The 27,968-nt window shown below is 39.8% G+C and overlaps 3 protein-coding genes across 13 annotated transcripts in view; all 3 read right to left on the bottom strand.

The window, feature by feature from the left end:
* Positions 1 to 4: 4 nt before the first annotated feature.
* On the bottom strand, positions 5 to 3,182 carry n4bp2l2 (NEDD4 binding protein 2-like 2). The gene is made up of 6 exons (XM_051397210.1): positions 3,052 to 3,182; positions 1,693 to 2,720; positions 1,453 to 1,577; positions 691 to 779; positions 523 to 599; positions 5 to 429 (listed from the first exon to the last, which is right to left on the bottom strand). The coding sequence occupies exons 2-6, from the start codon at positions 2,718 to 2,720 to the stop codon at positions 255 to 257; spliced, it is 1,494 nt and encodes a 497-aa protein (XP_051253170.1). The 5' UTR covers positions 3,052 to 3,182; the 3' UTR covers positions 5 to 254.
* Positions 3,183 to 3,771: 589 nt separating this feature from the next.
* Positions 3,772 to 18,330, bottom strand: brca2 (BRCA2 DNA repair associated). Of its 2 annotated transcripts, none has more exons than XM_051397159.1 (27): positions 18,135 to 18,330; positions 17,742 to 17,840; positions 17,324 to 17,551; positions 17,082 to 17,145; positions 16,615 to 16,667; positions 16,487 to 16,515; positions 16,270 to 16,381; positions 16,130 to 16,185; positions 15,638 to 15,728; positions 14,827 to 15,495; positions 9,384 to 14,714; positions 9,102 to 9,200; positions 8,943 to 9,012; positions 8,390 to 8,850; positions 8,110 to 8,300; positions 7,817 to 8,004; positions 7,500 to 7,670; positions 6,804 to 7,173; positions 6,559 to 6,714; positions 6,329 to 6,476; positions 6,144 to 6,256; positions 5,858 to 6,056; positions 5,586 to 5,749; positions 5,339 to 5,477; positions 5,001 to 5,257; positions 4,382 to 4,525; positions 3,772 to 4,290 (listed from the first exon to the last, which is right to left on the bottom strand). In XM_051397159.1, the coding sequence occupies exons 2-27, from the start codon at positions 17,806 to 17,808 to the stop codon at positions 3,931 to 3,933; spliced, it is 9,930 nt and encodes a 3,309-aa protein (XP_051253119.1). In that variant the 5' UTR covers positions 17,809 to 17,840; positions 18,135 to 18,330; the 3' UTR covers positions 3,772 to 3,930. The 2 variants fall into 2 exon arrangements, with proteins under 2 accessions (XP_051253119.1, XP_051253121.1); XM_051397161.1 differs by having other exon boundaries at positions 5,001 to 5,245.
* Positions 18,331 to 19,214: 884 nt separating this feature from the next.
* The window catches only part of frya (furry homolog a (Drosophila)), a 53,167-nt gene continuing 44,413 nt past the window's right edge, over positions 19,215 to 27,968 (bottom strand). For 7 of the 10 annotated variants that reach the window (XM_051397172.1, XM_051397167.1, XM_051397164.1 and 4 more), the window contains exons 52-62: positions 26,137 to 26,337; positions 24,887 to 25,027; positions 23,892 to 24,055; positions 23,601 to 23,808; positions 23,093 to 23,242; positions 22,896 to 22,994; positions 22,714 to 22,797; positions 21,519 to 21,536; positions 21,116 to 21,226; positions 20,801 to 21,006; positions 19,215 to 20,705 (exon numbers count right to left, since the gene is read on the bottom strand). In XM_051397172.1, coding sequence (XP_051253132.1) covers positions 20,447 to 20,705; positions 20,801 to 21,006; positions 21,116 to 21,226; positions 21,519 to 21,536; positions 22,714 to 22,797; positions 22,896 to 22,994; positions 23,093 to 23,242; positions 23,601 to 23,808; positions 23,892 to 24,055; positions 24,887 to 25,027; positions 26,137 to 26,337 — 1,641 coding nt within the window. In that variant the 3' untranslated portion in view covers positions 19,215 to 20,446. The remainder of the gene's footprint in view (positions 20,706 to 20,800; positions 21,007 to 21,115; positions 21,227 to 21,518; positions 21,537 to 22,713; positions 22,798 to 22,895; positions 22,995 to 23,092; positions 23,243 to 23,600; positions 23,809 to 23,891; positions 24,056 to 24,886; positions 25,028 to 26,136; positions 26,338 to 27,968) is intronic. The other 3 variants (XM_051397166.1, XM_051397173.1, XM_051397174.1) reach the window with 1 other exon arrangement.

Genomic DNA, 27,968 nt, shown 5'->3' with positions numbered 1-27,968 from the left:
CAGGTTTTAATTTTTAAGTTTTTATTTAATATAAAATGCAAAAAAAGGCATATTTCCTTTCCTAGCAAAGATGTTAAAAATAATTAAATCTTGAAAACTTCTTCAGAAAAAATAAATTTCTTCTCTCATTGTGTAAAATTACAGTATACAAAATAATATATTAAAAATCGTGTAGCAACTAGAAATGTTCACGCCATTACAAAACCGTTTGTTCTTCAAAGCGAATTATTTGGCTGGTTAAATTCCTGTAAAAACTAACGGTAATCTTGGTCTCTCCTCATCATCATCATCTGAGGCTGCTCTGGTCGACGTCTCTGGTTCACGTGGTGCGGCTCTTGTGAACTCATGACGATGTCTATGGATATTGGGAATGAAAAACGATCCATCATCTGTGCGATCTTCTCCTGGTGAACGCCGTGCTTGTTCCTCCTGGAGGGAGAACAGGGCAGTGTGGTAAGTTCTATACGTTGTATAAAGTCTGCAATGGCATGTAAATATAACGTGATAATTAAGAAATCGTACTTCTCCAGCTCGTAACAATCAAACTTCCAGCTGGTGTCAGGTTCACAAAAGTCCACTTTGTATCCTCTGTCCAAGGCCTGTTAAAAAAGGCATTTTTATTAGAATCTATGAAGGTTTATTAGTACATCATAACTAAACACACAATTATATGTAAAATCCCATACCCACCATTTTGACATATGGCTTCATTTCCCAAGCTTGGATGTTTGTGTTATCAATAATAATGGGAGATCTGCCATCTTGCATAGCGTCTTTAGCTGAAAGTAGATTAAGCACACAAAAAAAGGTTGAAATAAGTTCTTGCAAGGAAATAAAAATCTAATCAAACCACATTTTCTAAACTATCATCTACCTAAGGGAACTTGTTGCTCCCATAATGCATCCACTTTATTAGCTAAAAGGGCAATGCTTTGTAGATGAGGATGACATTCAATTACCAACAGACTCACTGACTAACTATTTTTTGACCTAAAAAGTGGTTTACCAAAGACCACTGTGGCTATTGTTCATAAACTGTGTGTCTGAAATGTGAAGACAACACTAGAAAAGACGGTACTGACTGACGTTTAACAGAAAACTTGACATTCATGACATAGAAATAACTTTTACAAACCATTGAAGTTTTAGATTTCATTATGCAGCTCTGCATTATGCAATCATTACAGTTTTTAAATCCGGAAATCTCTCATTCTCGCTTTTACCTAAAAACCCAAGGTCTTATAATTATTGCACTTCAGGGTTAGGGTTAGGGTTTCGCTTATTTGTATTCTCCTTTCTTCCTTTACTTATTTCTGTCTTGTTTTTTACTACACTGTACAGCATCTTGAATCTACAGTTGTGTATGAAACGTGTTTTATAAGTATTATACTGTATTATGAATCACCATGCCTTGCCTAAAGTAAGCCGTGTGAGCATTTAAAGGAACAATACCTCTCCTCTGGTTCCATTCATGTGCCGCTCCAAGAAGGCCTGGTTCATAGCGGTAGCCCTCTCTGTAAGCAAAGTAGTCATCTGTGCTCAGTATCAGCCCACTGGGACCGGTGGAGAGCAGCTCCCTGTGAGAAAGATGGGACACAGGTGAACAATGAAAATGATATGTTCAGGCTTTGTTATTAAGTTTTAGATGACAGTGCACTAACTAAAGACACTCGAGGTTGCACAAAGCTGTACCTGGCCAGTGTTGATTTACCGGATCCTGGTAATCCCCTCATCAACATCAGCACCAGGGAAGGATGGTATGCACTGCTTTTATCAGGGGGTTGGCAGTGATGCTCCCACAGTTTATTTTCTGAATCAAATCTCTGGCGTCCATCATAATCTTCACCCAACTGCCCCTGTTCTTCTTTTCTATCTCTAGACCATCCAACATTTATGTTATCTGAGTGTTCATCATATCTACAACGGCGTTCGTCCCTGTCAAAGTGGGGCAGAGAATCTCCATAAAAGCCCTGAGATTGGAGACGGATTGGATGCGGGAAGCTGGAAAATGTTGGGAAATGCGACTCATCTTGATACTGGTTGGTCACGCCAGAACTGCTCCAGTTTGGATTCCTGTGTGATGGTGGGTTTTGTGGATTTGGGAATACAGGTTGGGGTGGTGGGCGATGGAATGGGGGCCTGTGAAATCTTGGGTGTGGCGGTCTGTTCGGTGTTTGAGGATGAGGCCACTGATTCTGAGTAGGAGCAGCTCTACCAGAGCTCAGGTCCACGCCTGGTCTCGGTCTTCTGGGGTGGTATGGCTCATTCTGATACCAGTGGGGCCAGGATGCCTGTTTCTGTCTGCTGCTTTTATGGTAGCCGTCTGTTTGTGCAGATTTAACAGACCTCTCCTCAAATACACCATGGACCTCTTCGCTGGGAGATTGAAGAAAACCTGCATCTCGTCTCCCTGGGCTGTCATGAGCACTATCCGGAGTATCGATCTTCTCAAGCTCTTTGTAAAACTCACTCAGTGTGTCTTCAAAGTCAGACTTGACTGTGGTTTCTTTTGGAGGAAATGCTGGACCAATGAAGGTGGTGCTGGTGAGTCCTACCTCCTTTAACACACGCTGCCTCACACTTCTGTCTGGACTGTTGGAGCCATTACTCACTAGTTTGGTGTCTTTGTCAGCGGAGTCATCTCTACCATCGTCTGTTCTTTCACGCACACCCACACAAGGGTTTTCTATGCCACCAGAGGAGGATTCAGTATGAGACATCTGATAGACAACAGATTAAAATACGGTCAATACCCCGCACCAGCACAGAATACTCTATTAGAAATAATTACTTTTAGTTTTATTTGCAATATTACAGCCCTTCGTGAAAAGAGGAGGCATATCAGTCGATACAGGTTTTAAATTCTTTGTGTTCAGAAACTCATTGGAGGTCATACTGTACACGAAGTGAAGCTTAAAACCGAAACCAAGCCATTCATTAGAAAATGTCACCGAGCTGTACAGAGGACGGTGAAGAACACAACTTATTTACGTTAAAACAAAATAAATACGGCAACACACGTAGAAAATGTCGCTACTCGACAATGCTCACCGTTTATATTCAGGACGCATAAATGAGGGAAACGACATTAACCAAAAATACTCGACACACAGTTTCCACATTGCTGGTGCCTTATGTTTACGGAAGTGACGCCATTCTTCTTCTTCGCTTCATTAACGATCGTGGAGGCGGGTAGTGAGTCCGCCAGCGCCACCAGCTGGACTGGATTGTAATGCAAGGTGTCGCTTCTCCTTTTGGAAACAATTATATAGTGGAAGCGAGGTGGGCTGGATTATGATTATTAGGAAACCAATATATTTCATTTAGTTTTATATCTGTATACCTTTGGTGAGATAGACTATAAAGTCAATTTACTTTAATAATATGCTATTAAAGTGAATTTGTGACAATGTTTTATGATAGCACTTGTGTTTTTGGACACTTAAGAAACTTTTTTATACGTTAATAGCCGACACATCAAACATGCCCTAGTTATTAACCTTTTGTTGCTAGTAAGCAACTTAAAACATTAAAATGACAAAGGAGAATTCCCCTTTGTTTTCAAAGTAGCAATTTTTGTTAAAATATTGCTAAGCATGTCACCATCTACAGGTGTGACCAGAGCTCAGTTATTTGTCTTTGAACACAGCACAAATAAGGGATCATAAAGCTAAACTGCAGGAATGCAATTTTACATTTGTTTAACCAGCTTAACAAAACAGTAGACTGAAGAGAAGACCAGTATGAAGTAATGACATGATTTTACTGATGTGAAGTGATTTCACCTCTTTAATGAGTCCAGTGAGACTACAAAACAACCACAGAATATGTGCCATATGCAGACTTTTAGCCTTTGCATCCACTCATTTGTACAGTTTTTTAAAAGTTTAGCGTGTTCGTCATCATCAACATCATCATCATCATACAGTCTTATGTACCTAAATCACCAACAAGCAAAGCCTGAGTATCAATCATAGCCAGTTCCTCGTCATTCACCCATTCGTCTTCCACCGGTGAACTGGCGGGTTTGCGAGCTGGAGTCTGTGCAGTTTTTAAAGTGCTTTGTGTCCCAGACCTCCGAGGGGGGTTGAATGTCTTTTTTATACATGGAGAAGCCATTGAGCCCAGGTGGGGGAGAGGTGGTGGAGATGGGATACGAGACAGATAGTCCAGAGCTCTCCTCCTCTTCAAGCTGGCAGGGTCCTTCTCTGTTGAACAGTTTTTTGCAGGAGGGTTCCTGCTAACAGGCGTAAACGATCCAAGGCTTCTGACTGGCTGCTGAGACGTCAACTGCACAAAAAAGGACACAGTGTTAGCTTTTCTTCAATAGGAAGCAGTTACAAAACAGTCCCAGATACCACAGCAAGTACCGTAAACTCACATTCGTCTTTGTGTCCTGTCTACTGTGTATTGTCGAAGCTGGGGTTCGTGTTTGCAGAGCTGGAGAGGAGATGGACGTAAGGCCATCAGATTTGACTAAATGCGACAGCTTCTCCTCAGCAGTTAGAAAGAAGTTTTCCTGGCCCTGAAAATATATGATGAAAATTGTGGTTATCATTTTAACATTTTATTGTACCCAAACCAAGGAGATGGAGAAAAGAAAGATAAGAAAGATCTACATCGTCCGGTGAGCTGTTAACCCTTATAAACAATCATTTCAGGATATGACCATTATTCTGTATGTCTCATGTGTCTGTATGCACAGTACTGAATCTGTTAGCGGTCAATAAGAGAGACTTTGCTATTTCATTTCTTTTTTTACGAATATGTTTCCAGTGCTGTTAGGCACAACTTCTTTTAGAAGTCAACTCAGTAAATATGACAAAATTGCTTTATATTTTTCCCAGTCAGCATTTCCAGTTTCATCTATCATAATCCGCACCTGTACCTTAATGGAATTATACTGTAGCTAATGCGACTGCTCCAGAGCACAAAGCACTTTGGCTGTGAGAGCCTCCGGCCGTTGATAGACAAGATATCTTTAGATTTTAGCACTGTACCTGGACCAGGTTTCTGAGTTGGCTGAGGGATTGGTGGAGATGAGCTTCCTTGGGGTTTGTTGAGAAGACAGTCAAATCTCCAGCGTACACAACAGGAGCGGGAGACATGGACTGACCTCTCAGCTGCAGGTTGCTCAGAGCCAACAGGACACGTGGTTTTACCACATCTTCCAAGCCAGACTGAGCCAAGCTGCTGAAACAGCGCACTTTTACAAAGTTCAGTCTCCCATCTGACAAATAAAATGCTGGAGAGAAACCTGTGTTCAAAATCACAAACAATCACTTAGTAAACAATACACTTACGGCAGAAACAGTAAAGAAAAAAAAAAATCACCTACCCTGTCCATCTATGATACTGATGACGTATCCGGTGAGATCAACCTCTCCACACAGTGGCTGGAATTCTTGGTTTTGAAGATCCACAAAATGGCTACAGACTCTCGGTTGAAAACGTGTTGCTAACCATTCCTTAGAAGCCTGAATCATTCAACAAACCACAAGTATTATAAATAATTTCCATCATCTATCTAAATGTATAAATACTGTATGTACAATTCCATATGTACATTGAGTGTGATTAAGTACCTGCAGGTCCTGAAACTGTGTTTTCTTTGTCCCAGTCAGCTGAACAGTGCTACCGCCATGTTTCTTTCCATCCGAAGTGGCGAGGTTATAGACTTTGTATCGACTGCCTTCCTTCAATAAAGACTGAAGATCTGAGGGAGGCCGCCAAAGGTTCAACTGGTACACTAAAAGAAAACCAACAACACAATTTTAAAATCAGTATTTGAATACACAAAAGTACATACCTTAAAGTAACCATTGTACATCTAAAATAAATAAATACAAAGACATACCATTGCCAGGTTGGTCCATGGAGTCAGCAAAGCAGAGTCTCCACACAGGTGTAACGTCTCTCTTCAGACAGCTACCTTCGCAGTCTTCTGCATTTTCTAAAGCTCGTCGGTACCGATCTTGCAGTTCAGCCTGCTTTTTCTCCAGCAGAGAACGCCTGAAGGTACGTAGAGTCTCCAACTGCTGTTCACTCAAATTAGCCTTGGACAAGTAAGTGTACAATTAAAACTCTATTCATAAGAGAAATTAAGTCAAAAAATGAAGTCTGTAAAGTAAATTTCTTATCACCTCATGGTAAGCTGGGTCATCCCCCACTGCTTCATAGAGCTCCTCTCCGTCTTGGAGACTCGCAATATCCCTACGAGTGATTGTCCGTCTTCTTCGTTGAGGTTTGTTATTACCTGAAGATGACATTTTGTTGAAACGTATTCCATTTTAGCCTGTACAAAACATACTGCAAACATGTTTCCTACCTTTCTCATCCTTTTCAAATTCAGCTTGAATCTTCGCAAACAGGTTCTCCATAGCTTTTTGTTTGTGGCTGTTGTATCGTCTCGCCTCTCGCTCTTCTGCACGAACGGAACGGAACACAACACCTCCATCTGGTTTCCTCTCCATCCACTGGAAAATGTGAGAAGCATATGAATATATATGAACTTCCAGGAGAAACGGTAAAAATATATCAATGCAAGACTAAAAGCACCTGTATGGGGTAGCTTCTCAGTATGACAATGTCCACACATCCTACTGGTCCTCCACTGCTGTACAAACAGGAGACAGGAAGCAGGAATGGTCGTGGATCCTTGTGAAATCCAAGCTTAGCATCCCATCGTGTGGGCCTGCTGCTATTGGCGCAAATCTAAAAAACATGAACACATAATAAGCCAACTTGTTATTTGTTTGCCTTGTGGACAGATAAAATAACTTGTTGTCTCCGTCTTAAAATACCTTTAACATGAGAGAGTCAGGGGCCTCCAGAGGGGAGCAAGCATCTTGTGATCCCACCAACTGAGCCCCATTGATGATCATCTTCCCACCGACAGCCAGTCGACCTCTGTGCAGCATGGCAGTCAAAGGTTCATCCAGCTGGGCTTTAATTGTATACCATCCATCTGTCAGCCAAACAACCGCAGAAGGGTTTTCAACCTTGGACTCAGCACCTGGAGTCTTGATGTCACTAAAACTGTGTCTTTTGGGGGAGAGACCCCTGGAGACAACCCCACAAACACAGAGGACGATAGTTTTGGCTGCTGTGTCGTCCTTTTCCATGATCTTTCTCAGAGCCGGCCTGCGACTGTGGTCCACCTCTACATCATATCTAATATGCATAAAATAAAATAAATGTTTCAGAGAACGAGAATTTAGACATTTTTTATTGCTTTGTATGGATTAATGTAAATGTAATTGTAATGTGACTAATTAAAACATAATAATTCAATAAAATTGCACTGTACTGTACATTATTAGCCAAAAAGCTAATTTAATCAAGCCTTTAAATCTTGCACAAAATTGCGGTTGGGAATGTGTAATACCATTGTCAGGTTAGGGATATATATACACACACACTTGTGTGGATGTCTTTCAATGAAATTAACTTCAATCACAGGAACATGCAGAACTAAAACAAGCTATAATCCTACATACCTGTACTTCAGTTGAAGGAGAACCTGCTCTGGGGTGAGACAGAGGCTGCCCATTGTTTCTGGAAAGGATCTTTCCATTGAGGCCTGCTTCCATACAATCCATCTGTAGTGATTGTACACCCAATCCTCACTGATCAGTTTAGGATCCACACCCGGGGTGTCACACAATGCTCTGTGGACAGTGTAGAACAAGACGATATTCAGTACAATTAGCCTGCAGTCTGCATTTGCACATACCAACATACACCTGGTTTCACAAGCATTCTAATAACAATACAAAGCCGGGCTGATTTAAACTCAACTAGAATTTAATAATACCTATAAAACTCTTCTTTCCCTGCAGTCCCATCATTGCTGGGGATCAGCCATCCTCCATCAGCAAGTTGAACACCACCTCCGTCTATAAATGCTTCCTTTTTGACAAACTGCTGTAAATTGAAGCGAAAAGATTCTGCAGTCTCACTGGTGATCGCGTACACATGCTGATGAACTCCGTATTCATAAAGCTGAAAAACAAGAACATGAGCGTGTCAAAAAGTGGTTTTCCTCATGGTGATCTCGTTTATAAACAAATACATCAAAATCAACTGAGAAAACAGTTCTGGCCTTGCCTGTTTTTGGGTGTATCTCGCAGGAGGCTTTCCATTTACTGCAGCTTTTAATGCTATCCTCGACACTCCACAGGTTTTGGTTAGAAACAAACTACCTGGCAAAGGCCGAATGTTCTGGCGCTTCTTTTTCCTGATCCTCATGTCTTGCATATCTCGTGCCAGCTCTACGTTAGGAAGATTCTGAAACATGTCTGTAGACCACAAAAACATCACTATTTCATATGTTGTGCAGAGTATTTACAGTGTATCATACTGACTTCATCCAAAAGAATTACTGCACCTTGGCTTGTGGACAATGTGTCCTCCACACGTGAGTTCTCTGATCCACAACCCACAGGAAGGTTTTGATTATGAATCAGATTATCATTTGTAGTATCGGCTAAAGCCACAGTCTGAATGTCCTTGCTTTTATTACCAGTTACATCTGTAGCGGGTGGGACGTAAGTGTTGCTGTTAAAGGGCGTTACAAACAGATGGTGGGTTTTATCCTCCTCCTCCTGTGGTTTAGAGGAGCTCTCTTGGACAATAGTTCTTTGTTTTTTGAATGGAGGAACAAACACAGGAGGTGTTCTTATGTTGTCCTTGAGCACTGTATTCTTGCGACTCTCTGTCTTTGCACTCTTAAGGAATGGAGGAACAAACGTGGGCATCTTGGAATGTGCTGATCTGCTGTCTCCTGGGCTTGAGTGCCGTGTTGGTGTTGTCTTTTGCAATCTGGTTTCCACATAATTTATTCCATTCCTGTAAGATACAAAACGAAGACAAGGCAAAGAGCTGATAACCTGTGTAGGCCACTTGAAAACAACTTGGCCAACAATTCACAGGCAACTTACCTATGGGGTGTTGTGATGTTTGGATGAAGAGAGACGCTGTATCGGAAAACTCTCCTGTCTTTCATTACAACTTAATTAAGAAACAAAATTAAGAATTACTTCATTTATAACACAAAATATGTGTTCTTTCTTTCATTTGTTACAGTGCCAGTGAGTTACCATTTGGACTGCTTATTTCCGGACGGAGTGTTGAACCTCTTGGACCATCAACAGTCCTGTCAAATTCTTCCAGTAATCTTCTTTTCAGGGGAGGCTGACCTATTTCAAATAAGTAAGGAAACAGTTTATGATTAATAAACATACATGTAACAGATTGATATGGGTAATATACAAGCATTGTAGTTCATTTAAAAAATAATGGTATTTTTGCAGCATGGGAACAATTTATCAACAATAAACATATTATATAACTTAGATTTCCGAGTAGTAACAGACACTTACCAGCCATATCTGGGTCCTCTGCGAGTCTTTTTCCTGTCCCTTTTTGTTCCTCCACAGATTTGTTGCTGCATTTTAGGTTATCTTGCAGTGGCACATTTTCTGAAGTCATTGAGAGTCTTAGACTTTCATCCTCTAACAGAGCTTTAGTGCAGTCCAGAGCTTCCTGGGCAAGAAACTTCTGCTGGGTTTCAGTGCATCCACTTAGGTTAAGTGACTGAAAGAATAGAACCGGAGATTCTTCTGTCTTTTTTACCTTAGATCCCCCACTGCTGCTTGTCTGATTTATTGCATAGTCCAACACACTTGACATTTCCTCTTCGGGGCTGTCATGGAGGTTGCCCCCCACTGATGAGGTAATTTTACCCTCTTCAATCTTAAATCCGTCTGTAGATGCCTTTTCTTTGATGAGTCTTTCAGTTTCATTTTCATTGTCAGTCACTTGCAAAGAGGTTAAAGGTTTAACCACCAGAGGGGCGCTTTCCTTTGTGGGCAGGTCTTTGTCACTGGCTGTGGCGAGATGAGAATTTGAATGACACTCTCCATCAGCAAATTCTTTAAGAAGGTTTTTTGCTTTTGAAAGATTTGTCTGTGACACATGGACTTTTGCTCCCCCTGCAGTTGTGAAACCACAATGTATCTTTTCTGTATCATTTCGAGCATCTCTGTGTTCACTCTCCCTTGTGTCTGAAACAGTTGGGATCTCTGTACTGAAACTGGTGTCACTTAAGAGAGCTTTTGCTTTCTCGAGGGCCTCAGATGAAAATGCAACTGGCTTACCACTGGCAGCAAGAAATCCACAATGTCTGGGTGGTGGAGGAGGATTTGGCATCTTGCAATGTGTTGGTTTTACATCGATTTTATCCTCAACTCCTTCACATTCACTTAACAGAGTTTTTGCTTTCTTCAGGGCTGCAGATGAAATAACAACTCCTTTTCCACTAGCTGTCTGAAACCCACCATTCTGTGGCAGCACAGTCTCTACTTTGTGTTTCAGCTCTTTGTTTGTGTCATCAAACATGGCACTTTCATTCAATAGAGAATGTGCTTTTGTCATTGCATGATCTGACACAGATACTTGTTTTCCGCTGGCTGTGCAGAATCCACCACTGTTGCTGAATTCACTGATGGCAGAGCAACCAATGTTCTTTGAGGATGTGCACAATGGGGAAGAAAGAGGCTTTGATATCAAAGATGGGTTTCCGTGTAAAGATGCTGCATTGGTAGAATCTGGCATGTTCTTTAAACCCCCTTTGTGAATCTCCACACCTTCACTATGTAGCATCTTTTCATGGATCACAACTGGTCCTACCGTCACATTTTTAAACTCAGAGCGTCCACTTCCAGGTTCTTCACAAATGTTTATGGCCGCCCTCTGATCTTGTTCAAATTTTGAAAGGTTTTTATTTTTACTGCCACTTCCACTGACAGGTGCAATACTTTTCCTATGCTTTAATGGCATGCTTTCTTTACCGTCCATTATGTCACAGTCCTTGAAGAAAGCACCTGCATCTTGCATTTCTTTTGTGGAAATACAATCATCATCACAATTTTTTAAAAGCTCTTTTGCTTTCAAAACATTTTTCTGTGACACGTGGACTTTTGCTCCCCCTGCAGTTGTGAAACCACAATGATTTTTTTCTGTATCATTTCGAGCATCTTTGTGTTCACTCTTCCTTGTGTCGGAAACAGCTGGGATCTCTGCACTGACACGAATGTTACTGAAGAGAGCTTTTGCTTTCTGGAGGGCCTCAGATGAAAATGCAACTGGCTTACCACTGGCTGCAAGAAATCCACAATTCCTGGGTGGTAAAGCAGGAACTGGCATCTTGGAATGTGTTGGTTTTACACCGATTTCATCCACAACTCCTTCATATTCACTCAACAGAGTTTTTGCTTTCTTCAGGGCTGCAGATGAAATAGTAAGTCCTTTTCCACTGGCTGTCTGAAATCCACCGTTCAGTGGTGGCATGGTCTCTACATTGTGTTTCAGCTCTTTGTTTGTGTCATCAAACATGGCACTTCCATTTAATAGTGAATGTGCTTTTGTCATAGGGTCATCCAACACTTTTTTCCCACTGGCTGTGCAAAATCCACCACTGTTGCTCAATTCGTTCTTTGATGTTGTGCACAATGGGGAAGAAAGTGTCTGTGCCTTCAGATATGGGTTTCCGTGTAAAGATGCTCCATTGGTAGAATCTGGCGTGTTCTTAAAAACCCCTTTGGGAATCTCTACATCATCACTATGCAGCATTTTTTCATGGTTCTCAACTGGTCTTACGGTCACATTTTCAAACTCAGTGCATCCACTTCCAGGCTCTTCAGAAATGTTTCTCACCCTCTGATCTTGTTTAAATTTCTTCTCATTGTCACTTCCACTCAAAGGTTCTATACTTTTCTTATGTTTTACTAGCATGCCATCTTCACTGTCAATAATGTCCATGTCCTTGAAGAAAGCATCTGCTTCTTGCATTGCTTTTGTTGAAACAGAACCATCATCAAATTCTTTCAAAAGGTTTTTAGCTTTCAGCAGACTTTTCTGTGACACATGGACTTTTGTTCCCCCTGCAGTCAAGAAACCACACTGTATTATTTCCTTATTTCCAGCACCGACTTGTTTCCTGTCACCGTTTCTTGTGCCAGAAACAGCTGGGATCTCTGCACTGAAATGAATGTCACTGAAGAGAGCTTTTGCTTTCTGGAGGGCATCAGATGAAAATGCCACTGGCTTCCTGGGTGGTAGAGCAGGAGCTGGCATCTTAGAATGTGTTGGTTTTACACCGATTTTATCTTCAACTTCATCACACTGACTCAACAATGATCTTGCTTTCTTGAGAGCTGCAGCTGAAATGGCAACTCCTCTGCCGCTGGCTGTCTGAAAGCCACCATTTGTTGGTGGTGAAACCTGAATTTGATTAGCAAGGTAACCTGTTCTTAAAGCATCTTTTTGTTTCAGTTGTTTGTTTGTGTCCTCAGGTGTATGAATGTCCTCTGCTTTCTTCATTGCATCAGCTGACACGAATACTTTCTCCCCACTTGCTGTACAGAATCCACCACCATTACTCAATTCACTGGCGACAGAGGAGCTAATATTCCTTGATGTTGCGCATGAGACAGATGGAAGTGCTTTTGCGGCCCAAGATGGGTTTCCATGGAAAGAAGCTGGTTTATTCTTAAAACCAAAAGTGGGAATCTCTACATTATGTTGCACAACTTCTGAATGGCACTCAGCATTCACATTTTCAAATTCACTGACTGGTTCTTCAGAAAAGTTTACTTCCATCTCTTGAACATTTTTACATTTCTTAAGGTTTTTCGTATGACTGACACTTGGCAAGGGTTCTATGTTCTTTTTCTGTTTTACTGACATGGCAACGTTACTCTCTGTAACGTCACAGTCTTTAAAGAAAGCATCTGCCTCTTGCATGGCTTTTGCTGATATAGAAATCCCCTTGCCACTGGCCATTTGAAAACCACTTTGACACAAGTTGGTTGTTTCCATTTTGTTGTTTTTAAAACCATTTGTACCAACTTCAACTCTCTTGCCTGTGACTGGTCTGTCTGAAAAGACAGTCATGGTGGAAAAACAGCCCACAGTATCATTACCATGACCTGTGAACTTCGAATTATCTTCTTTATGATGCAAAAAGTTACCAGTGTGATTGTCCACGCTGCGCTTCTGCTGTGTTTTAGCATCAGTTTCACTACTTAGCTTGTCCGGGAATTTTTGACTTGTCACAAGATTCTGATCTAAATCTGCAAACAGAGCTCTAGCTTTGCTCAGACACTTTTTTGAAACTCTCAAAACATTTCCTCCAGCAGTCTTAAATCCCACACCAAGCATCAATGGATTTTTGTTTTCCAGCTTGCTTGTTTCAGTGTGCCCAGCTCTGTCAAGATTTTTGGTTTTAGCTGACACAATACCTCTACTGCCTTTGGAGATGTACTTTGAAGAGAAAGACATATCTTCAGTCGAGGAATTTTCTTTTTTAATTGCACTGGGCAATGACAAACTTGTGGATTTACCTGTGATGCATGTTTCACGATTTGGCTTACCATCTGAAACTAAGGTAATTTTGTCATGAATCACAGTAACTGCCAGGTGCTGTTCACCATCTGAATTGAAACTGTCATCAAAGTCTATACCCGTAAGAAAATCAGGGTCAAGTTCTTTGTCAACTTTTTGGGCAGAGGTGGCAGTATCTTGACAATGTTGTTTTAGCTTTGCAGTTTTGAACTGTGTAAATTCAAACTGGCTATCTGCTTCTTCCAAGAGAGTGCACAGCTCGGTCACATCAGCTTTTTGTGAAGCTGTTAAGTGGCAACTGCTATCCACAAAGTTTTCACTTGAAGAAGGTTGGTTTGAGTTAGAGGTTGGATTCTTCACTGATCCATGACTCTTGTGCAGTTTATCTTCAGTACCATGGGCACATTTGATGGGCTGATCACTAAAACTTTCCACTTTGGTGTCTTCAAAGAGATGCTTGGCTCTCTCCATGTTGGCTGAGGAAATTTGTATACCCTTATTTGAAGCAGTTTTGAATCCTGATGCATGGATGGAAGGAAGAGAAACTGTTGTTTTCTCTGGCAGGCTGCCATGAATTTGACCATTAAGTGGAATGCAATTAATGTTATCAACAGTTATTTTTGCACTGCTGATTAGTTGTGTTGATTTGTTTTCTATGGGCAACTCAATCTCTCTCCCAGGGCCCACTGTCTGGCTTTCCTTGACTGCACTGGACTGCTTGGCATCAGTTTCAGCTTCTTGTAAAATATCATCAGACTGTGCTTTTCCATTTCCTTTTTTTGTTGATGGAAAAGGAGTGGCCCAGTGAATATCAGTTTTAAAGCCTGTCCATTGTTGACTTTGACCATTGTTCTTGGAGCTGGGAAGAACAAATGATGATGCAGTCACACAACTGATATCTGCAACAGCAGACTGGAATCCACTGTCACTTACTGTGCCCTCATTGATGGAGCTATTTTGATTAGTGGTGGAAAAAGTTCTGGTACTGACGCCATCAGAGTCATGGTGAAGGTTTGCTTGCCTTGCTTTCTGGTTAGCTTGTTTCATGGCTGACAGACAAGCTGATGGAGAGAAGCCATTTCGAGGAGTATCCCCTGCTACTTCACTCAGTTTACCGGAGTCTGACATTTGACTGAAGTCTTGTGCAAAATCTCTGGAAAGCTGCGATATGTCAAGATCTTGGACTTTTGCTTGAACAGATGGAGGACTTTCTTCAGTGAGATTTCCCTGTTTTTGCATCCGATTCTTCCCGATGCAATCTGCTTCATCAGGGGCTTTCAGCAACTGCTTCACATTCACTTCTTGCCCTGAAATAAAGCGTGATGATTAAAAATGATAAATTCAGTCATTGTAAACAACAGGATTTTTTTTACATTAATATAGCATTTTTATAGTTAACATGTATGAGAAATGTATTACCAGAATCTGGAATCACTGGTGATGAATCCATCTTCTGAGACTGCGTGTCCTTCCCTAGAACTTGTGGGTCCAAAGTCTCAACAGTGTAAACAAACTTTCTCTTTTTCTTAGTAAATCCATAGTCTCTGATTTTAACAGGTGGCCTGACTAGCTGGCCAGAATCAAAGTCATTCTGTAGCTGCTCTGTTGAAATATTGTTTTCCATTTGTGTAGCAGGACTATTATCACGACACGAGGTATCCACAGTACAAGGTGGAATTTCAGATAAGCTCAATGGAGACCACTGGGTGATTCCAATATCTCCAGTTTTCACAAGTGGGGGTGAGGGAAGTCTGCCAGGCTCCTGATCAGCTGTTCTTTGTTCACTGGATGCAGCGTTGTTTGATGTTAAGATGTCTGTAGAGCTGCTGCCAAGTTCTTTTGTTGGGATGATTTGCTTTCTTTTGATTCTGTCGGTTTTTACTTTTCTCAGTGCTGAACTACTGTTGGTGAAAAATAGAGAAAGAACATCTTCAGCTCCATCAAGAACACTTGCTACGGTTCTGCGAATTTCTCCATCCTCAATAGCATCTGGTAGCTTCTGTCTCCAAACAAAATCCCTCTGATTCAGTGAACTCTGTGGGGAGGTATGGCACTCTGGATGCTGATCAGCCTCAGGGGAAACAACACCTGTTGATTACAGACCAGCAATCAGTATCATTTTGCATTATGCATCTAAAAGCCTGAGCGACACAAAATAATTATGCAATTCATATTCAGAGCTACTGCACCATCTTGGATATGAGCAAATTATAGAGAATAAACCAAGTACCTTGCTGAACGGTAGGCATGTCACCGTTTTTGGGTGACACCACTCCAACTTTGGATGCATTTGAAAGAGAAGGGAAAAGCTTCCGTACAAACTGAGAGAGATAAGACAGAACAAGAATCTCATTATTTACTGTAATCGCATCTTTCCTCTGGCTTACACCAGAAAAAATATTAACTGGGAACAATATCTGGATAATCCACTTTTGGGTGAGACTTGAAAAACAATCCTTGTACAAGAACATGATGTCTCCAGCTACTTTGATTCACATTTGAGCCTTGATTTGCATCTCTGGGGTTCACTCTTTAAATCTCTGAGCAATGCTTCCAACATGGATTTAACCAAATCCTTTAACAGGCATTTTAGTGTAAAATCAGAGAATGTTGAAAAACCAAATAAAAGCTACTGTGTCACTGACATGAAGTCAATACTGAGATGCTCATACAGCAAAACCACAGACTTAACATTTAATAGCAGGTTGGGCAGAGTACTCACGACAACATTTTTGTCTGCAGAAACACTCGCTGGGATGGGACTCTCATCAGGTTTAGCTATAAAGTTAAGAAGACACACTAATTATTTAACAAATCACATATACAGATTTCTAAAAACAACCAACAGTGTCATTTGCTTACTTAAAATCAAGGTGGATGGTATTGCTGGTGGAGTGTTCAGAGAACTGGTCCATGACATATCATGATGAATCTGTGCACCAAGACTTTCAGATATATTTTTGGCATAGCTGACCTGTTTAATTCAAAAAAAGAGGGAAAACCTTGATGATATCCACATTCAGATGCCGGCATTTGGTGAAAGAAAAATAACATCAATGTTACGCTTTAATACACTTACTGGGGATTTTTGTGCAGTATGAAGCAGACCTGTACAAATGCCAAACGCAAACAAATTACCCAGTGATGATTAAATATTTTTTTAAATGCAATTCAAACAGATGAAATACAGATATGCTTGCAACTCACCAAAACTATCCTGACTTTGAGGCTGAATATCTCCATATTTTGCACCTGGGACCCTACAAAGAACAAGACAGACATCAAAAACTGCCAGCAGAAGTGAGCACAAAAACACAACTTTTTACACAATGTATATGAAAATAGCCCCATAAACGCTGAATTAAAAGCATATGCAAATAGATTTTAGTTGTGGACTTTTCTTAAAGCACATTCTTTACATTAGTTATATCTTAAATTAATATTTGTTCCCTTTTTTTTTTGCTAATCAGCTTTTTTAAATGCCTTTAACTCTCCAATAATGGAAGGGAAATTAAATCTTCCTTTCTTATTGACACATCACTTAAGATAAACACTGTTTCTACTGATGACATTGAAATGAGAACTATGCAAAAATAAATGTATAATATTTAAACACTGTATAATTTCTCTTTCAAACAACACAGGCAGCAAGGTCTCAGGGTTGTTGCACTCACCCCTCTTTTGCATTGTGAAACAAATTTGGACTTTGTGTTGCCATCCATGGCGGTGTTTCCTTTTCTAGGACGTACCACAAAGAAACAGTATTTTTAGATACAAGGAGGCTACTGCAGTTACACTGTATTTCAAATGTACTATACAAACACCAATTCTCCCGTCAGGCATGAGTTAACGTAACTGATAGAGCTGTTTAACCAATATTACTACATAAATATGTCCATAGTCAATCAAATATTACCTTTTTCAGCAGTGAACCACTGCTCATCCTCAGTTTCAGGTGATACAATCCGACTGTGTCTGAAAACTTTGGGGGTTGAAAACAGCTGACTGTCTATTGCAGTTTTATCAAAAGGTGCTTTAAAATGTCCCTCTTGGTTAGCACACAGGTCATCTTGATCAGAGACATTGCCGTCATTAGTTTGAGCTGTCAGTGCCTCAAACCAGTCTGGATCCAGTGGCCCCAGCTCTAAATTGGAAAATTAAAAATGGTTTAAAGATCAGTAATAAGTGTACAACCTCCACAAAAACTATCCTTTTATGATTATGCAGCTGGATTTTATAATATCATGAACCCTTTTAAAATGCAATGCCTTACAAAAGTCCTGCAACGTGATAAATCTTTGTTCATTTTTTTATTGTGACAACTGTTATCTTACCTTTCCATATTTCATCTTTGAGTGTGTCGTACATGTTCTTGGAGGGTAAATCCATTCCAGTCGACATGTGAAATGCCTAAAATGTGGTATGTGGCACACCTGAGAAGACAAAGTTTTCATCACGGCATACATACCTTGGCATAAATGTTTTTTTTAAGCTAAGTTAGTCACATGAATGATGCTATAAATCCCCCCCCAGGGTTTATCAGCGTCAGATAACGTGAGATAACTTTATAGTGAAACCGGTTAGGACAAAGTGTCGAAAAGGTCAAGTAAGCTGACGTTTTATTCAGCGGTGACAAATGTTAGAAAATACACAAATTCACGATACAGTTACTTTGACTTCATTCACAAAAAGAAACCAGACGTTAAAGTAGCCTTTAAGTCTCTTACCATGACGGTGTACGACAGTGTTGACTCTCATATCGCGATGACACTCATCAAAATATTAACAGCATAAACAAACTACAGAACCACTAAATAAATGTATTAATGTATAACTGTGAACCAACCTAACTACTAACGTTAGCTTAGCTAAAGTTTGCCCCTGCTACGAAAACAAACCTCGCGCGCCGCGTACCGGATGTGAGTCGGACTTCAAAATAAGAGTCGTTTCAGTTCCCGTTTATTTACAACAATAAAGGGGACTTAATACATCAATATTAGGATTTCCCGGTAAATGTGGCCATTATGCTCGAATTTGTAATTTCTTCAATCAAAATGAAATATGCTTGATATGGAAGCCTATTTCCGCCAATGTGACAGAAAAAAAAGAAAGATTCTGTAAGTCATTATGAGAAACTTTCTCAAAATATTGACTTAGCATCTCCAAATAATGACTTAGTATCTCAAAATAATGAGAAACTTCCTCATTATTTTGACTCAGTATCTCAAATGAATGACTTTGTGACACTAAGTCATTTACTTTTCTGAATATAAGAAAGGTTCTCATTATTTTGAGACACTAAGTCACTGTTTTGAGACACTAAGTCATTGTTTGAAGACACTAAGTCATTGTTTTCAGATACTAAGTTATTATTTTGAGATGCTAAATCAATATTTTGAGAAAGTTTCTCATTATAATTAATAACAAAATCCTTTCTTTTTGTCACATTGGCGGAAATGATCTTCCATAAATTAACTCAAAAACATTACAATATTGAGGCACAGTAAAGAATTGAATAGAAATATATAAAGGTCAAATAAATAAACTGTTTTTTCTTTTTCAAATCTTCAGACATTTGTCTGGTCAATACATGTCTTTTTTAATTGAACTTAATTGAACACCTGTCACTGTCTAAAATGTGGCCATAACAGATCATAATCATTGTGTTGATTTCAGGCAGACTGGCTGATTGGCAGAGCTTGAGCCGTTAGGGAGCACAATAATAATAATAATAATAATAATAATAATAATAATAATAATAGTAATAATAATAATAATATCACATAAATAAAAACATAAAACCACAGTTAACAAATGTAAGTTTTATTTTTCTTGTTACATGAGTGTACAGAACACCAAATTACAGTACATTGCAAAGGCAGTAGTATTTACAAGGCGAGAGGCTACACCAACAGTTCTTGTGGAAGCTTTACAAATATGTAGCTATCTCTTTCACTCTACACGTAACTCAAATTGTAAGTCCATAAAAATACAATCTTATGAGTCTGAGCAAAGCCCCCATTGCACTATGTACAATTATTCAGTTAAAATAGTTTCTGTATTTGTTCATAAACATTACTATTACACTTTATAGTACATAGGATTTGCAAGCTTGGCAGGTTTAACAGATGAAACAAAATATTTGTTTTCTATAAATCTAGTCTGATAAAAGCACATTTTTCTCTTGCAAATAATATAAATAATTTATCTAATTGCTAAAAGCTGCACAGTTAAAAGATACAGTAAGATGTTTTAAGTAACAGATAACCCACACATCAGCATGTAGTGTAGGTTTGGGAGACGTTACAGTAGTTTTGCAGCATGTTGATGTAGTTAAATGTGAACAATTTATATAAATCAGTATCCATAATTCCATCTGTGATGGTCGTCAGGTTTATATCACACACTCAAGCACCCACACACAACACACCCACACACAAACACACCCACACACACACACACACACACACACACACACACACACACACACACAAACACACACACGCAGACACACACATACACACACAAAAAGTCGACTACTTTTACCAAGTAATGAAGCCTCCCTTTTTTATGTACTAACAATGTTTTCCAATGCTATGATATTCAAATACATTCTTTCAGGATACAGTAAAAGTCTTCGAACTTTAGTGAAGGATTGCACGTTTTCCCTTGACAATTAAAACAATATAACTGAAAGATAATCACTTAGCTTTGGTATGTCATTTGTTAAATGTGAAAGTTGTTGACCTCAGTAGCAAGTGGTCGCTTTGTGACAATATTTCTATTATTAGTGCAATAAAAGCCTAAGTTTCTTTCCAACAGCCAAGTCTCTTATCTTTAAAAAAAAACAAAAAAACATCAGTATTGCTGCACATCTAAAGATCGGACTTTATGACATTCTGATGCGCTCTGAGCAAGAAGAGGAAAGGGGGTTTGGTTATTCCCAGGAGAGAGCAGAGTGCTTGTTAACCACTGAGATGATAGCAGCAACCCCAGACAGGACCAGCAGGAATGAATGTCACATGCTGCCGTACCGCCATCAAAGAGTTGAGCCCGAAACCCTGGAGTCTGGGAGGAAAGCTGTGATGGCTCGGTAGCCTTGAGCTCGCCGGATCATGTCCCGAATCTCTCCATTAAGTTCCATCAATTTGACAGAGATTTCTGTCAGGTCCTGTTTTGAGCCCACCAGAGCAAAGGTTCCCGTCTGACCCAAGGTTTGATGTCTGAAGAAGATGTTGAGTAAAGTCTGGACCTCATCCTCAGAAGGGCTGCCAAAGATGTCGCTTGGCCACATCGTTCTGCAATAACAAACGAAAATGTTACATATCTGACTGAGGGCATTTTTTTCTTTTACTCCTCATATACAGAAAAATACGCCTTTTTCTTTTCTTACCTGCACTCACGAATGTAGCGGATGGCCATCGGAAACCCGTTGTTCTTCAGACACTCCAGGATGGCCTGAACAGCGGCCTCAGAGGAGTTGAAGGTGGGCTCAGAGCAGGAGATCTGACGGCCAGCAATCTCATCATTTGTGACTGAGGCTGCTGCTAACCTCAGGTTGCTCTTCAACTCATTTAGCTCTCTGGACATGTTTGTCAGCTAAAGGTTGAGAGGGATTAATATTATATTATATTAACAGGGACATGGATTTGATGGTGGGTGTCATGTTTACAATACGAGAGGACAAGAAAATGCATGATGAACCTACCTCGGGAATAGAGCTTATTGCGTGGACCTGTTCAATCAGCTTACAGTAGGACTGAAAAAGTAGCAGCAGCTGAAAGTGGAGTTTGTAGAGTCTTTGACAGAGCTCCAGTTGCTGAAAGAAAGAGAAAAGTGGTTGTTGGCTAAATTACTTTTGATTGGACTAGTTCTCTCTTTCTTAGGTATTACTTTATACTTTATCAGGTATTTTCAGAGTTCATCTGGTGGACAGTTAACTCACTTATTACTACTCTAGAACTACCTCTAAATAGATTTCAAAGCGGTTGCAGTTATGCAGAAGACTACACAAGTGCTGAAGATGGCACACGAGTAAGACGAAGCTGTGCTTTTAAAAGCAGAAAAGGGCAATTTCAAACAACAAAGAGGAACAAGTCTTTACAACTTACAGCCAGAGATTCCATTTGCTACAAAGCAAGCATGTTACAGGACAGAAAAGAAGTCGGGAAAACAGAGAATCAAAAGAAGGGCATGCAATTCCTCATTATCTCCTTTTAAGAGGGTGAGAAGTATTAGCACAGGTCATTTTATTGGCATGCAGAGAGGAAGAAAAGTGAGTGAGTCAATGTGTAAATTAGAACTGGAAGGAGGGCTGGTAGTCGCCATGAATTAAAGGTTCCCTGTGGAGTTTTTAACTTCTAGCAGTGCCATGTGGCTGTTTTTCTATTAATTTGTCCCTGTTTTCTGCACACACGAGGATGCACGCGCACCTGACGCGATACACAGTCCTACGAATAGCAGTGGCAGCACTTTGCCAAGATACGCTGCAATGCTGCAACAAAGACAAGAAAGAAGAAGACTGCAAGCTAGAAAATATGGATGTAAACATGCTGGATTTAAATACCCAAACTACTTGACTTTGAAAATGCTTTATGAGAGGAATTGCACTTGACATGTTTGTTAGAGCTCAAGGATGCACACAGAGTGTTTTGCTGAGTTACACTAAATGTAAACAAGAAAGCTCCACAGGACCCCTTTAATTAAAAAGCCAAGTGAAAAAAAAGCCAAGCACAATTTTGCCTGTTAATTAGCACAGATGCAGTCACGTTGGTGGGAATCTCTAAGCCATTAAGTACCAAAGTTTTAACAGCAAAACTTTCCATTTTGCTGTTTTCTTCTTCAGTTATGAAGTGAACCTAATTGTTTACTACTAGATCAAACGCAACTTAAGAGAGCTTGCTCCCATGCCCAGCAGAGCTGAAAATAATCACAATGCACACTGGAATGAGATACTCAATGTGACGTGCGGCAACTCAAGGTTGTCAGAAACTTGATATTTACATAGTGTGAGAAAATGAGAGGTAACACTCACAGAGCTATAGTACCACACAGTAATCGTAATGCAGAAAGTACAGTATGAAAGGTCAGTTGAAGTGGAATATTTAGTATTTTCAGTGATTTTATTCTTTACATCTTAATTAAAAAATAATTACATTAATTATACAACCTTTTGTGTGTTTGCACTCTGGCTGGATGCATTAGTTGACCACAGAATATACTGAACTATCATTTTACATTCAATTGATATGACAGCAGACTTATTACTCAAATTCCTAAAAAAAAAAGAAAAAAAAAAGGTTTTACCTTTTCTTCATGCTCTGCTGGTTGACATGTTATCACGGTGCCCCCAGTACTCCTGGGAAAGGTTGCCTTACAGTTGCTCAACCACTGTGGGTGACAGAGACAACATAATCACAATCTAACCAACTTGGTGTCAACTATACAGACGACATTCAGCTTGGAAATCACAATATTCATCTCCTTACAGTGAGAGCTGCCTCCTTTCTGTTGTTGTAAGTATCAAGATACTCTTGAAGTTCCAACACGCTGAATTTCATTTTTTCCAGGAGCCCATAAGACATAATCTGTGAAAACAGAGTTTTATTGTTGAATTTGTTCAACTACCACTAACATGTCATACTGTTAAGAAGTATTAGAAACTGGAAACTCTCCGGTTACTCACTGTGTCTGCATCAATAAACAGGGTTGGGCACTCTGAACATGATGTCAGCATTTGAGAAGACCTCAAAAGCTTTGATCCTAATCCTCTGAGGCCATCACCGAGGTAACTCACAGCGTCACAGGTCAAGGAGCAAAATTTGGTCTGAATACTCTGCAAAGCAAACAAAAAAGGCTGGCTGTGATACTGTCAAAGTCACTCCTACATCATTTCAGGTACTTACATTCTGTCATTATTTCAGTTTTTGCTGAAATTCTCTCCTGTCAGCTTTGGTCAGTGAAGTGAACAACATCGGGTTAATGAATCTCGGAAGACTTTCAAGCTGAAAGCATTTACAGACTGCTCTCTATGTGTAATTTATCAGACCTATCCTGAAAGGAAGCCTCTTTCTCAAAAGGTTAATCAGCCAGATAACTAATCCTGTTACCCTTTAGTTTAATTATTCAGTTTGAGCAGGCGCACTGTTAAATGAATTAAGGTGTCTGCTGGCTACGAGGCCATGCTATAATACCTGAAATAGTGAAGAAAACACATGAAAAGTGTAGACTGCGCAGGACCCATCTGAGTCAGACACAAGCTGGTTGATGTGACTTCGCCAAGCCTCCTCTGCATCGTCGCATACTGCTGGTTGGAAAGCTGCAAGGATGGCGGAGAAGAATGGTGACGGTGGCGGTGAAGAGCGGGACTCCAGCATGTCATCTCTTTCCTCCTCGGCGAGACTGAGTGGACATAAAGCCCTGTTATAAACAATGTGATTTCTATGTAACTTTTTATATAACTGTGAATAGTTATGATCAGGTACCTGGGTAAGCAGCTGTCAAGGTCCAGCTCTCCTTTGTAATCAATGTGAACCATGTCCATTGTCAAACTGTCACCACAGTGAAATTCGGGGGGCAGCTCACTGATGGAGAGAGAGAGGTTGTCCTCATGGACATTGGTGTCTTCATCTTCTTGGGACACCTCAGGCTAAAAGTATGCAGGAGGGGACACATGGTTTCTCAGTAGTTGGCAAAATGAACCAGAGTCATGAACAACTACAGAGGCAGCATGCAGTAAAGGTTATCATTAACTGAAATGTATTCCCTCTGTTACACTTAACTATTAAAACGATATATTTGTGGGTAAAATGGATACACTAACCTTTGGCACGGGACCCTATGGACACTCCTTGTGTAGTTTTCTTTTGTTTGGTCAATTTAGTGCGCATAAATTGTGCCAATTAAAGATTAGAAAATAATGTAATTCAGCCCAATTTGTGGCCCTCCACACTCATGTTTAGGGACAGGCAATGTGTAAACCTTTTCTTGACCTCCCACATGCCAAGAGGTTTTAGTTGTTGCTTAGAGCCACCCACACGGAAGCAATAGGTATACACATTGCCTTAAACGGACAGACACAGAAAGAAAGAGACTTTTTTGTTTTCTATTGCTGACTATGACCCCCTAACATCCCCAGACAACCTCTGCCACAATTAAAATAAGGCACAAACTAGCCCATAGCCCAAAGCGTTATAGATTGCTTGATAGTTAATTCAAATTTAGCATGCAACTAGTGAAATATCAAGGAAAGACCCTCTCATGCTCTACTCTGAAGAGAGGAAATGTTGAAAAGTCACAGCACCACAAAATAATATTTAACAGACTGAACCCAAAGCACATAAAACATTCAAAACATTTCGCAGGGAAAGATGCAATAGAATAGCTCCTATTTGGCAAAATTAGTAAAGAACTCCAGTATGGAATTGCGATAGGAATTAGTAGTTCCCAGTATCTCAGACACTTTGAAGCCCTTATTCACCCGCTGCTTCGAGTCCTCTGGCAGTTGGACTTCGAAACTAGGATTTTTGGTGTTCAGAGGAGTTGAATCAGTGGAAGTTGTATCATAAAAGGCAGAGGGAGAGTCCATACTGATCTCTGCTGTTGGAGAGAGGTTGACAATCTGCAAAGAGACAAAGTCAAAGTTGTTGGAATCTTCTTTAAATAGCTTGTCATTTTTCAATAATCTCCAAAGTTTCTAGAAAAGTGTAACACTGCAAAATCTGCAAAAAACATTCCTAAACTGCCTGTAAGCACAGACGGCAGTAGACTGACAAATCAGGAACAAGAGAGGAGTGGGATGACAGCTGCATGGACACATGGGCTTTCCATCTGCCACCACAGTTTCCACAAACCTCATCTAATACTGCATGAGGACCAGCAGTCATGGAATAAGAGAAATATGATGCAAACAAGACAAAAGATGATGCAAAGGTTTAAAGCCCTGCTAGCAACCCCTGGACACTGCAGTCTTCATCATACCCTTCACTGTGGGTTGCATGAACAAACAGCATATAGAAGATTCTGCTTTTTTTTTTAAATGTGGTCACATGGTTACTTGAAATGATGCCTTTCTCTTTGGGAGCAAGAGTGTGCTCACCAAATGAAATCATCTTGTGTGCAAAGTTAACAAAAACCTGAGGGTGGCACAAGAGGAAAGCTCATGGAGGCTGAAGAATCTATCCTCTGAATGCCCTAAATAATTTGGATTTGAATAGTTTTAGGGTTTGTCTTTATGGTTAGATAGGATTACAGCTGAATTCAATATTATGATACTGGTAGAGGCTTTCTGCAAGGTTCAACAAGTTTAATTTATAAGACCTACCACAGAGTGTAATTTATTACCTGTTCCATGATACTACTGACCAGAGTATAAAAGTATGATGGAAAACCAGTGGGGACAATATGGAATTATTTATTATCACATCACATGTTTTTTTAGTATTTTCAGTATAATAAAATTACCATGAAATGTGGTTATAGATATGGATGAATGGCTGACCTGGACCCAGATAAAACTGATAGAGTAACCAATGAAAATGATACATGTTTATAAATAAATAAGTTTTTGCTAAAATCAATGCAACTGTTGTTGTGTATTGTTTTTTAAGAATGTCCAAGGCCTACAGATACCCTGTGATAATGCTTATTATCTGATGCTTGTGGGCTTCAACAGCTATTTTCCCTTAATTCTTACATTAGTTATTAGCATACAAACAAAGGTGAACTTACAAGCTGTGAGTGGGAGAGAATCTGGCTGGCAGTGAGGGAATCTTCCTCTGACGACTCGTCTGAGTCTTCATGGGTGATCTTGCTGAGGCTGGGCATGCTGCTGGACAGCTGACTCTCCTCGAGGGGCTGCAGGTCACTGTGGTCCAGACTGTCCATGGAGCGTCTACGCACACCCCAGTTGAAGTTGTCCATAGTCTCTCCCTGCAACAGAGAATGGCCTTGAGTTACCAAGTATCCAGAAATAATGGAAAATCACTTCTCTAACAAACACATGCACACACACGCACACACACACACACACACACACACATACTGTGTACACACACTGACACAACCATGCTGTGTAAATTGGGATTAAGAACACATTGATATTTTCAACCTTTAAACTTTTTTTTCAAGTTTTATCCTCCTGAGTCTGGCTGTTTCTTGTTAAAAATGCAGTGATTTTTCAACCGCACATTACTGAGGAGATGTCGGCCAATTTCCACATTCCACCAAATTCCACATCAACAGATCAAACAAGGGAGACTTCCTGTGATGATTATTTTAATACCTACCACTGGTAGAAAGCAAAAGCTTTGACTTTGACATATAATCTTCATTTAAAGTAAACCAAACTACATTTGAGATGAAAACAAAGTAATATATGTGGTCAGAAATCCTTCATCACACATTGTCATCCCATTTAACTTGTTGTAGTGTCATTAACTTATAAAACTGTCTGTGGTGCACTTTTGTTGACTGCTGCAGTTGTTTTGGTGTGAAAGTTAAGCAGGAATACGGAGAACAGCTGACACTGTAAGATATTTATATATGTATGTTATTTCTACTGCATCTAATACCAAGATGTTACGGCGGCTTTTAAGCTTGACTAAGTAGTACTAAAATGAAACAAAGAGATATTCATTATCAGTAGTGTTAAATGTAAAGCAATAATGTTATTGCTGTAAAAATACGCACAGCACCGTGTATATCATCAGCATTTTGGCCTCAAATGTGACAGAACTCCCTTGAACAAAGTTTTTTTTGTTCTTCGCCCAAAATAAACCATCAGAAACTGACTGAGTAATTTCTAAAATCCCATCAAGTTGGTCAGATTTGCAACTGTTAAGTGACAACAACTCTATCATAGGTTACGTGTTATATTCAGATGCTCAATTTGAATTAAGGTAAACTGAACATAGACTACTAGTATGTGCATAATGTGCAACTATGTTGGAAATTAACATCAGTGAAAATCAAGCCACTCATATCCTAGGTTAAGTACTGTACACATTCATAGAAGCTATGAGTATATAATGATATGCCAAAGGGGAGCTGTGTGTAAAATATTATAACTAATATTTATTTGTTTTCTCTCAATAACCATAAAAATATATTATATTAAAGATAAAATTATACATCAGGGATACATCCATGTCACTGGTTACTATTAGAGTGACTAAAATACTACTAGTCTTTTGTGATGTCTATATGAAATATTATATATATTTTATCATACTGTGTTTCCAGTACTTAAGAATTTAATGAATATGTCTCTTACACTAAACAGCAGAATCAGTTTTTTCTAAATTACTCAGCATGCACACACATTTGCTTCTCTTTGCCATCAGTGTGGCAGTTCACTAAATTATCTGCACAAGCAAACACTCTTTCAAAGAACACAGCAAGTCCAAATGTAACGTGACTAAACTTACCTGTAGCTCCTAGATAGCACGGTAAGGAAAAACAGGAAAAGAAAACCCCATTACACAGAGAAGGCAGACCTGACCCAACACAATATAAGAGTGCTCTTTGGAGGAAATACTATATTATATATATACACTAATAAA

The sequence above is a fragment of the Dicentrarchus labrax genome, unplaced genomic scaffold (genome assembly GCF_905237075.1).
Source record: "Dicentrarchus labrax unplaced genomic scaffold, dlabrax2021, whole genome shotgun sequence".
NCBI classification, from domain to species: Eukaryota; Metazoa; Chordata; class Actinopteri; family Moronidae; genus Dicentrarchus; species Dicentrarchus labrax.
The sequence above is the reverse complement of the archived record's forward strand: the minus strand, read 5'-3'. Positions and strand labels throughout refer to the sequence as shown.

Bases quoted from the DNA above. Each gene is read 5' to 3' on its own strand.
- n4bp2l2 (XM_051397210.1), bottom strand. From the start codon at position 2,720: ATGTCTCATACTGAATCCTCCTCTGGTGGCATAGAAAACCCTTGTGTG. The intron at 1,578-1,692 runs GTACAGCTTTGT...TCTTTCTCACAG, and splicing joins GGTAAATCAACACTGGCCAG to GGAGCTGCTCTCCACCGGTC. The intron at 780-1,452 runs GTATTGTTCCTT...ATCTACTTTCAG, and splicing joins TGAATGGAACCAGAGGAGAG to CTAAAGACGCTATGCAAGAT.
- brca2 (XM_051397159.1), bottom strand. From the start codon at position 17,808: ATGTCGACTGGAATGGATTTACCCTCCAAGAACATGTACGACACACTC. The intron at 6,715-6,803 runs GTATTTTAAGAC...CATGTTTTTTAG, and splicing joins CTGACTCTCTCATGTTAAAG to ATTTGCGCCAATAGCAGCAG. The intron at 6,057-6,143 runs GTGATAAGAAAT...TACTTGTCCAAG, and splicing joins ATGACCCAGCTTACCATGAG to GCTAATTTGAGTGAACAGCA.